General features: G+C 49.1%; 1 protein-coding gene across 1 annotated transcript; it reads right to left on the bottom strand.

Moving 5' to 3' along the window:
* Positions 1 to 7,340: 7,340 nt before the first annotated feature.
* On the bottom strand, positions 7,341 to 11,865 carry Nppc (natriuretic peptide C). The gene is made up of 3 exons (XM_051154251.1): positions 11,622 to 11,865; positions 10,927 to 11,237; positions 7,341 to 7,809 (listed from the first exon to the last, which is right to left on the bottom strand). The coding sequence occupies exons 1-2, from the start codon at positions 11,709 to 11,711 to the stop codon at positions 10,947 to 10,949; spliced, it is 381 nt and encodes a 126-aa protein (XP_051010208.1). The 5' UTR covers positions 11,712 to 11,865; the 3' UTR covers positions 7,341 to 7,809; positions 10,927 to 10,946.
* Between the last annotated feature and the right edge of the window lie 245 nt (positions 11,866 to 12,110).

The raw sequence follows: 12,110 nt of genomic DNA on the forward strand, positions 1-12,110 counted from the left end.
TCTCATCAAAAACATTAAGGAACCGCTGAAAACCAAGAACAGGACATCTGCTTTGCAAGCCACTGCAGAAGATGAAAGCAGGCACAGCAACCCGAGGGGCAAAGTTAAGTATAGAGGAAGGAAAACAAGGAAGCTTGAAAGCAGATTCTCCAAGTTAAATGAGAAAGTCAGCTTAAGCAATGACAAATAGGAACAGTCGGGTCTCCTCATTGACAGCCAGACCTTCTTCAATTTGTAATGTATTAGATGTATTTTGATCTAATACATTACAGATACTTAATATAATATACATACTTATATGTAAATATATAACATAATAATATAACATATTATGTATTATAATATATAATATAATAAAATGCAATATAAAATATAATATACATACTTACGTTTTTAAAAACACACATAAAGAAGTAAAGCTTGGATAAAACCATCATGCACAAATAAAAATAAATTAGGGAGTGTGGCGCACACCTGTAATCTTAGCACTTGCGAAGTGGAGGCAGGAAGATCAGAAGTTCAAGGTCAGCTTCAGTGTCAGTGAGTTCGAGGCCAGCCTGGGCTACACAAGTTCCTGACTCAAAGCAAACAACCTCCTCAAACAAACCCTCCAAAACCCTGACAAAATGAAACAAGGTAAGATAAAATATCTGGCAACCCCAGCACTTGGGAGGCAGAGGCAGGTAGATTGATATGAATTTGAGCTTAGCCTGGTCTGCATATCTAGTTCCAGGCCAGCCAAGGTTACATAATGAGATCTTCTCTCAAAAATTACAAGAGAAAATACATCTCATAATGTCCACATCAGAAAAAAATTGTTAGGGTTAGGACTAGGGTATGAGAGGCTCAAAATAATGGAGTCCTCTCAGTGGTGACTACCACCAGATCTTTACAAAAGACACAAATCATGTTTCATTTTGGTTTTGGAGACAAAGTATTGCTATGTATCTGAGGCTGGCTTTGAATTCACTCTGTAGACCAGTTTGGCTTTGAACATGAGGCAGTCCTCCTGCCTCAGTTTTGCAGGTGCTGAAATTACAGGTGTGTGCCAGCAGGTGCTGAAATTACAGGTGTGTGCCAGCAGGTGCTGGAATTACAGGTGTGTGCCAGCAGGTGCTGAAATTACAGGTGTGTGCCAGCAGGTGCTGGAATTACAGGTGTGTGCCAGCAGGTGCTGAAATTACAGGTGTGTGCCAGCAGGTGCTGAAATTACAGGTGTGTGCCAATAGGTGTGGCTTAAATCTTTGGTATTTTTCAGTCTGTGAGAGTTGGGGATTTTTTGTTATCATATCATAACTTCATATATTCTTTCAAATACACATGTTAATATCAAATTTTCACTACTGAATATTAACATTAAAACACAAGCGTAGCGAGAATTTTGGGGTTTTTAAAAACCTAGGTGTGTAAAATAAAACATTAAAAACAAACAAAAAAACCTAGTTACATGCCAGGTGTGGTGGCACATGCCTGTAATCCCAGCACTGGGGAGGTAGAAGCAGGCGAATCTCTGAGTTCCCGGCCAGCCCGCTCCACAAAAAGAGAGTCCAGGACAGCCAAGGTTACACAGAGAAACCCTGTCTCAAAGAACCAAAACAAACAACAACAACAAAGAACCAAAATAAACAAACCACCACCACCAACAACAAAAACCCCAGTTATGTTATGTAAGCATTTTTCTTTTGTTGTTGTTTTAATCCCAGGTGTGGGCTATGGGGCTGCCTCAGGCTGTCCACAGCAGCTGACTACTGGCCTCCTGCATGCTCTGGCAGGGGTGTGGATCAACAGCTGAAGCTAGTTTAACTCTGGGGACTCTAGAGAGGATATAAAAAGACCAGAGCCCCAAGGGAGGGGGTGTGGTAGTTCCTCCTGCTGGTTCCTGCTCCTGTTGCTGGTTTGTCAAGTGGTTGTGGGAAAAGAAACTATAAAAAGAAATTGGCGATATGCTGTCAAGACAGAGATTGGACTTGCCCCAAGGAACTCAATGCTCCTAATCAGCAGGAAGTAGTCTACAAAGATCTCAGTGTCCCCTCTCCCCACTAGCCATCTGTCTCTCCTACCTGGTGTTGGGGTGCTGGAAGGGAGTGGGGTGGAGAAGGTTGGTAGATATAACACAACCCAAATAAAGTAGCATAAACAAATATGCCTATGCACACATCTAAATAGAAAAAAAAAACAACCCCAGTCACATCTTATTTTTCCCAACATCATTATTAGCCTTCAGTAAATCAAATCAGTGAAAAAAAAGATTGAGATGTGTAATATAGAAGACAAAATTCATCAAGTATTTGTAGAATTCTCATACTGTGTAAACATGCATTAATCTTATTTTCAACGCATCCACGTACCTTTACACAATCAATGAAAATGTAGAGATGAGCTGGGTAATGTTTAAGTACTGAGACAGAATGGAAGTCATGACTAAAGCAAGGTGAGGTAGTGAGGCTGCCACAGGCCAAATTTTTGGGATATGGATACAGCCTTGCTCAGAAATAAGTAGTCAATCAAGCATGTGGATAAGAACCTGGAGACAGTAGTAGGTGTGATGGCTGGTGTGGATTGTGACAAGCACAGCTGTAAGGGATTGTCTAGATTAGTGTGGCCTCTGGCTGTGCCTGCAAGGCAGTGGCTGAATTGAATTGGTTGGGGCAGGAAGACCCATCCTGATTGCTGATGAAAGAGAAGAGGCTCTCACCGTTCACCGCTCCCTGCTCCTGTCGGTGGAGCAGTGGGACCAGTGGCTTCAGGCTTCTGCCACCAAACCTTTCCTGCCATGATGTACCTGCAAGCTGGGAGCCAGAACAAAGCCTTCCTTAAACTGCTTTTGTTAGTCATCAAAGCCTCTGTTTCTGATCCAGGGACCCCCAATGACTCAGTGATAACTTCCACTCCCTTCGAGGAAGAGGAGGAGAAAAATGGAAGAGGAGGAGGAGGAGGAGGAAAGATGAGGAGAAGAAGAAAAAGAGGAGGAAGAAGAGAAACATAGATTGCTTGCTGCTTCACCATGTGGTGTCCTCTGTCACGTCCCAATAAAGCTCCTGAATAGAGGCTATTACTACGCCCTCAGACTTTCCAGACTCTGGAACAGTGAGCTAAATCAATCTCTACTCCTTTCTGCCCCCCAAAACCTGCTCAAGTGTTTTGCTATAGGGGTAGAAAATAAACTTATGCACCCTGACCAACACTCCCTTCCAATATGCTTTTCTCAAACTCTAGCATGGCCTACTCAGTCAGCCGCCTGCTTCTATTGCCTTGGCTGGGAGTTCACTCAAGGCTCCGACTGTGTCTAGACATTGTGTCCTCACTGAATACTCCTGTACTTTCCTGTCCAGTACAACCCCTTCTTCTACCACACGCACTTCTGAAAAAGAAAGCGCCGGGGCGGGCGGGTGGGCACCACTCATTTCCCTGAGGACCTAGGAAAACCTCTCCATCTGCCAGCGCCTCATCACTTCCATGCCTCTGTACCACATCTTAGAATTACATCTTCGAGGGGGTGTGGTTGCCTGGACCCCTCTTCCAGGTGTTCTGGGAACCCAAGGTCAGGTTCCCGGGCCTACTCCTGCTTCTGTTAGCAGCAGCTGTCCACCCAGGACCAGGGAGACTGGGGAGCATCTCTGTTGTGCACCCTGACACCCTTCATATTTGAGGGCTTAACAAAGGGCTTCCATAATTTGTTGAAACTTTGATCTATGTGTGTGTGTGTGTGTGTGTGTGTGTGTGTGTGTGTGTGTGTGTGTGTACCTATGAATGCACTGGGAGGTATGTTAGGTGTCCCACTCTATCATTATGAAGTTCAGTAAGGATCTCTTACTAAATCTTGAGCTAGACTGGTCGTCAGCAAGTTCCAGTGATCCTCCTGCCTCTGTGCCCCATAGTGAGGCCATGGCTGACTTTTTATGTGGGTGCTGGGCATAACTGCAGTCCTGTGCAGAAAGTGCTCTTCCGCATGGAGCCTTCCCGCAGCCCTGCAGACAGGTCTTTTTTTTTTTTTTTTGAGACAAGGTTTCTCTGTGTAGCCCAGGCTGTTCTAGACTCACTTTGTAGACCAGGCTGGCCTCGAACTCACCGCGATCCACCAGCCTCTGCCTCCCTGAGTGCTGGGATTAAAGGTGTGCGCCACCATGCCCGGCCTGACAAGTCTTGAAAGTCTATTCATTGACTCTCCTGAAAGTATGTGCGACCACCACACCTCACTGCCCTATGTGTTCACACCCTGTGAGCTTCTACAAAGGGTGTGCTCGAGGACACCAGGAGGCCCTGGGGCCTTCTATAACCTGGAACTTTCTGTTTCTCTGCTGTACTTTGGACCACCCCCACTCAACTGACCCTGCACAGAGGTGTCTAACACTGCCAAGGGCTCCTCCCAGTCCCAGAGGACCAGGACTCCAGCCAGCCCCATCACTAGGGCCATCTTTCCAGATGCTGGTAGTTACTGTCTCTCACGTGGGAGAGAAGCTGCAGTTCTCTAGGCAACATGAGATGAAATGCCAGGAAGGAGGCAAGACCCAGACGGGGAGGCTTCAAGTTCTTGGGCTATACTGCTAAGGAATACCCCAGCACGGCTCTGTTGCGACCAAGGAGGCAGACGCAGGCCTTTAAGTTTGCATTACTTTTCCCTTCACTCTGCCAAAATACCAGACAAAAGTCCCTAGAGGAGAGAAGGGCTTATTTTGGCTAACAACTTGAAGGTATGGTCCCTCATGTAGGGAAAGAAATGATGGCATCAAGGCTGCAGTCAGCGGCTAAGGGCACTGACTGCCTTTCCAGAGGGCCCGGGTTCAAACCAGCACCCACATGGCAGCTCACAGCTGTCTGTAACTCCAAGATCTGACACTCTCACATAGACATACATGCAGGCAAAAGACCAATGCACATAAAACAAAGGTAAATAAATAAATAAAGGCTTCAGTCAGAGCCGGGCACGGTAGTGCATGCCTGTAATCCCAGCACTCAGGGAGACAGAAGCAGGCGGATCCCTGTGAGCTCGAGGCCAGTCTGGTCTACAAAGCAAGTCCAGGACAGCCAGGGCTACACAGAAAAACCCTGTCTCAGAAAAAAAGAAAGAAAAAAAAACCCTAAACAAAACAAAACGAAACAAAAGGTCTGCAGTCAGGAAACAGAGCGATGCATTTTGGTGCTCAGCCTCTTCTCCTTAAGTGGGTTTTTAAAAAAATAGTTTATGTGTATGTATGTGTCTGTATATGTGCATTGCCTGAGATGGTGAGAGGGGTATCAGTGCCTAGAGCTAGAATTACGGGTAGTAAGCCACCTGGCACAGGTGATGAGAATCAAACGCCAGTCCTCTGCAAGAACATACACACCCCTAACCAATAAGCCATCTTTCCAGCTCCTTTCTCATTTCTCTTCTGTCTGGAACCCCAACCTTAGGGCCATCCCACCTCAATTGACCAACCTAGAAACTTGATACAGACATGCCTAGAGGTTAATTTCCTAAAAAGTTCTATAGCCGATCTTGTTAAGGTGAGATTAATCATCACAGGACAGCAGTTGGCTAGTGACACCCTGGACTTGTGCTAACAGGTTGAGGGTCTGGTCTTACTGATGATGGGTGATATTGCCAACTGTGGGCCTTGCCTATTTTTCTGGGGGGAGGGGCGCTAACACTTGGAGTGAGGGCAGCATAGAAGCAAGGACCCAGATACGTATCAGTCCTTATCAGCAGTTACTGGCTCCCCCCAAGGATGACCACGGGAAACCCCTTTTGTCTCTAGTGGTTAGAATTCCTGACCCCTTTTGTCTCGGCTTTGAGACGAAGCACCTGCTTTTTCACCAGCAAAGCCACAGCACGACCACTTGCCTAGCTCTTGTCACCTCCAAGGCTCTGGCATATCCCTCTAGTGGTAAGGGGTGCTCCACCTGCAGGGCAAGCTGAGGCACAGTGAGGCCTGAATTCTGAACTCTGCAGCCCTCACCCTCAATGATAATGGTACTGGGTCTCCAGCCATAGACCTGTGAGGCAGAGGAAGGAAGGCAACCACCCCCATGACTGGTCATTTGGCCCTCAGAAGGGAATTGGGAATGTCCCCTCAGGTCCTGGAGATTGGAAAGTGAGACAGGCTTCAGCCTTCTCCAGCTGGGTTGCATCTTACTGCATCGGTCACTCAGATCCTGCTGGAGGACCATGAAGGTCAGGGGCCTCGGTGGCTGCAGAAAGACCAGGTGACACCAGTGTCCTTCAGGGACAGTTGTCTCCTGAGACTCTTGTGCTAGGCCCACTGATCCCATGGCACAGGGATGGTGTCATGACATCACCAGGAGGTTTAAATTTTAATTAATTAATTTTCCCTGTCCTTTTTTTTTTTTTTTTTTTTTTTTTTTTTTTTTTTTTTTCGAGACAGGGTTTCTCTGTATAGCCTTGGTTGTCATGGACTAGCTTTGTAGACCAGGCTAGACTTGGTCTCATGGTGATTCTCCTGCCTCTTAGGTGCTGGGGATACAGGAAAGTGCCACCAAACTAAGTTCCGAGAGGCTCTTTGTGGCTCTTCTTTCCTCTAACGAGATTGTGCAGGAAAGCCTGCACAACCATGTTGTTGAATGGAGGATGTGGCGGGATTACTGCTGAATTATTGAACAGTTTCCTGCTGATTTCAGGAAAGGAGGTTCTAGTCTAAATTGTATTCACAAATTCCAAGTCATTAGTTATGATTTCACACTCAAAGCTCAGGAGCTGTGGTGTTAGCAGGCTCCTGACTAAGCACTCCCCATGACGCATGCGTGGAGTCTGGCCGTTCCCGCTCATCCTCAGAGGTGGTACCCAAAAGACTGAGCACCGCGGTCCTTAGGGAGTTAGGGCGAGCCGCCCACCCAACCGCTTTGGAAACACTATAAAAGGCCTGTAGTTGGCAACTTGACAATCCCACGAGGCATACAGAAACCTGACCCTCGAGACAGAGGGCAAATTTGGGGCAGTTTCTTCTCACAGCCGAGAGAAGGTGAGGTGGAAGTGGGGGGCCCTAAAGCAGCTGAACCAACTCCAGTTTAGCACTTGGCATCAGCTTCGCAGGCATTGGAGCAGAGTTGGCAGTCACCCTGCGGTGGTGCACATGGCCAGCCCGGTCCTGAGAGACCAACTTCAGTAGATCGAAGGGTGGACGGGGCAAGGAAACTGCGTTTTAGCAGGCTTCCTAAGGGATTCCGACACTGAGAAATTCAGAGTCGGAACTCTGACTGACAGTTGTAGTTGGAGGCAGATGCCCTGTCTTCAGATTCTCCCTCTGCTCAGCTTAATTTTGGAAATGAGAAACAATGAATAAATAAAGACAATTTTCATGATGTTCGTGGAATGGCTTTTTTTTTTTTTTTTAAACATTTTTTTCAACTAGTTAGGACAAAAACATTACAATGGTTGGCTTCTTTCATTTAGTTACATAAATAAAATTTTTATAAATATCTCTTTATAAACAATATAAATAGCTTTACAACATAAATACATTTATGCATGACGTGAATTTACAAACAGCAATGTCTTACAGCTGGTTTTGTCAGTCATTTTAAAAACTGTCCCTTGTCCTCAAGACGGTGTAGGAGTGTTGTGTTTCATGTATATAATATATATAATATATAACTTTTTATTTTTCATTTTCAAAAAAAAAAATAATAACCCCAAACAACAAACTCATCCCTTCCCCTCCCCAAATAATAACAGAACAGCTGGTGTTGTGTATTGCCAGTACCAGGAGGAAAAAATAAAAAAGAAATGTAAAAGCCACATTGCGTTGGAGGTGGTTCCAGATGCTGGAGGCTGATGACCAAGGATGACCTCAGCGCACGGAGCGGTTCCCAATCCTGAAACACAAAGTGGACACAGGACGCTCAGTTCTGGCCTCTTAACTGAAAAAGTCCAGCCCACGGGGTAGTTCTAGAACCTTTCCCCCTTTCTTAGAGTACTTCGAGGCAAAGCACTGTGCCTTTGATCCTCAAGTCCTTGATTGACACTGGCTGAACCAGCACAGGTGGAACCATCGTATCTGCCAGACCTGCGCTCTCCTCAGCCCCCCCCCTCCAAGCTATAACTACAGGCTTTGCTCTCGGCAATGGGCAAGAATAGTGGGGCCTCTTTCCAGCTCCATTTTGCTATAACACAAACCCTCAGGCAGTCGCTTTCATCTTGTGTCTGCTTGGCTATGTAAGGACAGAGAAGAGACTATCTCAAACTCTCGGTCAGATCTGACTTCCTGGATGGCCCTGAGGAGCTTTGAGCTCACCCATAAAATGGATAATAGCCGCCTCTTAGAACTGGCGCTGGGATTCAACAGGGTCACATATTAAGCATCCGCAGTGTCTGGGTCACAGCTACCAAGCAGCAAAGAGTGCTTCCTTTCCTAGGCAGCTTTGTCTCAGAAATTGGTTATTTCTGCAGCAGGTAAACTCGAGCCTGCCACTGGCCTGGGCAAATGCACAGCCATGCTAGATGGTGGGTTTGGAGAATGAGGGTAAGGCGATAAGCACTGTATTCAGGCCCTACCAGTGGCCGTGTGTTCTATTTTTTTTTTTTTTATTTATTCTTGTTACATCTCAATGTTTATCCCATCCCTTGTATCCTCCCATTCCTCCCCCCCCCCATTTTCCCATTATTCCCCTCCCCTATGACTGTTCCTGAGGGGGATTACGTCCCCCGGCCGTGTGTTCTAAAAAGTGGCAGACATGTAGGGCCCTCCCTAAGCACAGCATTCACAAAGGGGTCTGGCTTTAACGGTCTGGACAATTCTGCCTAACTCACTTCTTTGGCTCTTTCAGGTGAGATGGTCCTAGGGACCAGGGCCAAAGTGTCCACTGAGGTCTCAGCCACACCCGAGTCTCTGTCTATAGTATAATCAAAACCTATAACCACCAGCGACAGTCATTATGGTGGGGCTTGGAGCCAGAGTCAACCCCTGAGTGGAGAAATGGTCACAGCATTGGGAGTTTTCATCAGTGTGAAGAAGAATGAGCCTTGCACTCTTCCGTAAGACCAGGCGAGGTCGGGGGTGGGGGTGGGGGTGGGGGCTCTCCACTGGTCAGCTCCACTAGGAGACTTCTGGTTTGAGAAGGATGATCTCCCTTCTCACTGGTGCTGGGTTAGAAAAGGCTAAGGCTGTCCCTTTATGCCCAGAGAAATTCTAGGAGACCGCTTACCTCCTAAGGTTGACAAGGGTCCAGAAGCCTTAATTGTCTTCCCTCCTTCCTTAATATCCCTCACCACCTTGTGCTCACAGATGCCTAAGCCCAAGGCACCATCAGGGAAGTATGTCCCAGGCACTCACACAGAGGTTAAGTAACTTTTGTTTAGACCCTAAAGTCTATTCTTGGTGCTTAAATCACAAACTGAAAATCCAAGCCCTCAGACTCCGTCTCTTAGATATTCACACAGAAGAGATCAAGAGACGCCATGACATCAAGGCTTGCCCGTCAGAACCAGGCTCGCTCTTCCTCCTGAGGAAAGGGGAGTGGAGACCCTAACAACCCCGTAGAACTGGGGTGAAGCATACAGCCTGCTCAAAACTGGATGCAGAAAGGAGAGGGCCAGCTGAGATTCCCGAGCCAGGGTACTTGGTAGAGATACTGTGCTGGGGGGTCTCTGTCTCTCTGGCAATTGGCCAATATTTCCTAGATCCCTTCTGAGTATGATGTGGGTTCTTGAGGGTCTGTCTCTTAAGTTACTCACAAATTAATATGTGGACACAAACAAGTTCACAGAGCACTGTACTTCCATGAAGGTCTCTCATGTGAAGAAGAAGAAGAAGAAGAAGAAGAAGAAGAAGAAGAAGAAGAAGAAGGAGGAGGAGGAGGAGGAGGAGGAGGAGGAGGAGAAGAAGAAGGAGAAGAAGAAGAAGACAGCTCCTGTGATGTGCTTGGGGAGGTGTAGGTGTTCCTATTCCCTACTGGGAAAAGACTGGCCACTGGGTTGGGGAGAGCTGTCTCCTCAGCTCTGGGGTGGGACAGACACAGTGTGGGACAAGCGATGGCAGCTGGGTGAGCAAGAGCCAAAGCTAGGAAGCAGCAAGGGCCTGACTGTCAAGCACCATCTAAGCTCTGCCCCCCTTCACATCATCAGGGATGGAGTGTGGGAAGGAAGCCGGGAGGGACCCAGCAGCCTTGGGCCATGGACATTTCCAGTCTGGGTGGAGGGGAAGAGGACCGGAAACGGTTCAAAGCACAGTGTGGGTGGGTGCCAGTGTTAGTAAAAACTCCGTTTTGGACACACTAAGTTTGAGATTAGGACAAGGAAATATGATTTGGCTTGTTGTCCTGTCTTTCTCTTGAAACAGGGTCACAAACCTGGAGCTTCATCTCAGGAGCCCCAGGGCTGCAGCATCAGGACCCTGGATAGACCAGTTTGCCCACAGCTGGGTTTGGAGCAGGGATAAGATTCAGAATGCCCCAGGCAGAAGGGTGCCTGCTGTTGCCCACAGAGGCTCTTCTCTCCACTGCGAGGAGCAGGAATATCTGCCTGCCTGCCTGCCTCACTTCAGGGACAACAGGCTCAGAAGGGCACCCTGGCACTTGACTGCCTGGCCTGGCGGTACACCTTTCTCTCACTCTTTCCAGGATCTCTCTAACAATTTCCAAGTTGTCTAGCTGGACTATGGTCCACGGCGCCTTGGCCTACATAAGCCTGCCTTTGCTTTCTAGAGGAAGCCAGGTGGGGTTCTCTAAGGTTGAACCCGGTTTCTGACCTTGCCCATGTTCTCTGGCCACTTCTTTTTTTAATCTGTAAAATGTGATAAGTGAGGTAGCAGGCAAATGTCTGTCTTACACTTGATTCCATGCCAGAATAGGTTTGGGGCTGGTCACCGGTCACCGAGCATAGGGATCAGGGAACAAACCAAACAGCCTGCACAGGGCAGTGTTCTCCCACAGAGGGCTTGGTTCTCCCGGGTGCAGAGTTTAGGCGAGCAGGGAGCGTCCCATGCTGTTACTCACCGCCGCCAGGGGTCGCTGCACTAACATCCCAGACCGCTCATGGAGCCGATCCGGTCCAGCTTGAGGCCAAAGCAGCCTTTGGATAAGCCCTTCTTGTTGCCGCCTTTGTATTTGCGCGCGTTGGGGTGCTCGTGCAGAAGGCGGGCCCAAGCCGCCCGGGACTTGGTGTCCACGCGCAGGTCCCGGAGAAGTCGCGATCGGTCTCCCTTGAGATTGGCTCCCCCGCCGCCTGGAGCCTTGTCACCCTTTTTCTGATTGCCACCAGCTGCCTGGGGCTCCGCCAGCTCCTCCCCTGGCGGGGTTCTTGGGACCTGTCGGAGAAAAGAGTGGGCAGGTGAAAGGGTGCACTGATGTAGCCCAGGTGACTTTTACAGGGCCCAGAGTGGCGTGACTCTCCCCAGCCGTGATTCCCCTCATCCCATCCATGCGGGACAGCTGAGTCGGCATCCACCTGCCACGCATCCCTCTCGCCTGCTCCTTCGGGGAGCCCCTTCCCCTTCCGTGCCTCTTGTCCTGCTGGGCACATTGGGGCACAGGAGATGTGTATGTGTTGACATTCTCCCGAGGTTGGGGAATGGACCCGAGAAGTCCCTGCTTTGAGGGCGCAAGTCCGAGGGATCGATCTGCCTTTACCCCCTGCGCGCCGCATCCTCCCACGCCCCTTACAAGCCCAGCGTCCCGGCGACAGCACCCACCTTCGGTGGCGTCCCGGGCTTGGCTTCAGAGGACCGGAGTGAGAGTAGCGTGAGCAGCAGGGCACAGGCGATTAGCTGGGAGAGGTGCATGATGCCGATAGGGCCGAGGGGTGCAGACGGTCTGCAGCCGGGACGGCCGGTGAGCAGTCGGACAGGCAGATGCAGAACAGGCTGGCTAGGGAAGCGCGGGTCCTACTGCTACGCGGCGCCGGCTGGGTGCGCTCTGAGTCCGTGGCACGGTCGGTGCCTTTATAATCCAACCTGCCGCTGATGTCATCTTCCCGCCCACCGGGACGCCAGGGCCAATGGCACAGCGCACGCTGCCGAATCGACGGTCGGGATGGGGCCGCGGGGGCTCCCCCTGCTGCCCCCACCCACATCCCACCTCTGAAGGATCCCGCGGCTAGGCCGGCTGCGCTCAGAGCCACAAAGCGGCGCGCACGAGGGAACTCCATTTGTAGAATGCTCTTGCTTTAGTACTCAGTCTTC

Source organism: Acomys russatus, chromosome 12 (genome assembly GCF_903995435.1).
Source record: "Acomys russatus chromosome 12, mAcoRus1.1, whole genome shotgun sequence".
NCBI lineage: Eukaryota > Metazoa > Chordata > Mammalia > Rodentia > Muridae > Acomys > Acomys russatus.

Bases quoted from the DNA above. Each gene is read 5' to 3' on its own strand.
- Nppc (XM_051154251.1), bottom strand. From the start codon at position 11,711: ATGCACCTCTCCCAGCTAATCGCCTGTGCCCTGCTGCTCACGCTACTC. The intron at 11,238-11,621 runs GTGGGTGCTGTC...TTTCTCCGACAG, and splicing joins AGCCCGGGACGCCACCGAAG to GTCCCAAGAACCCCGCCAGG.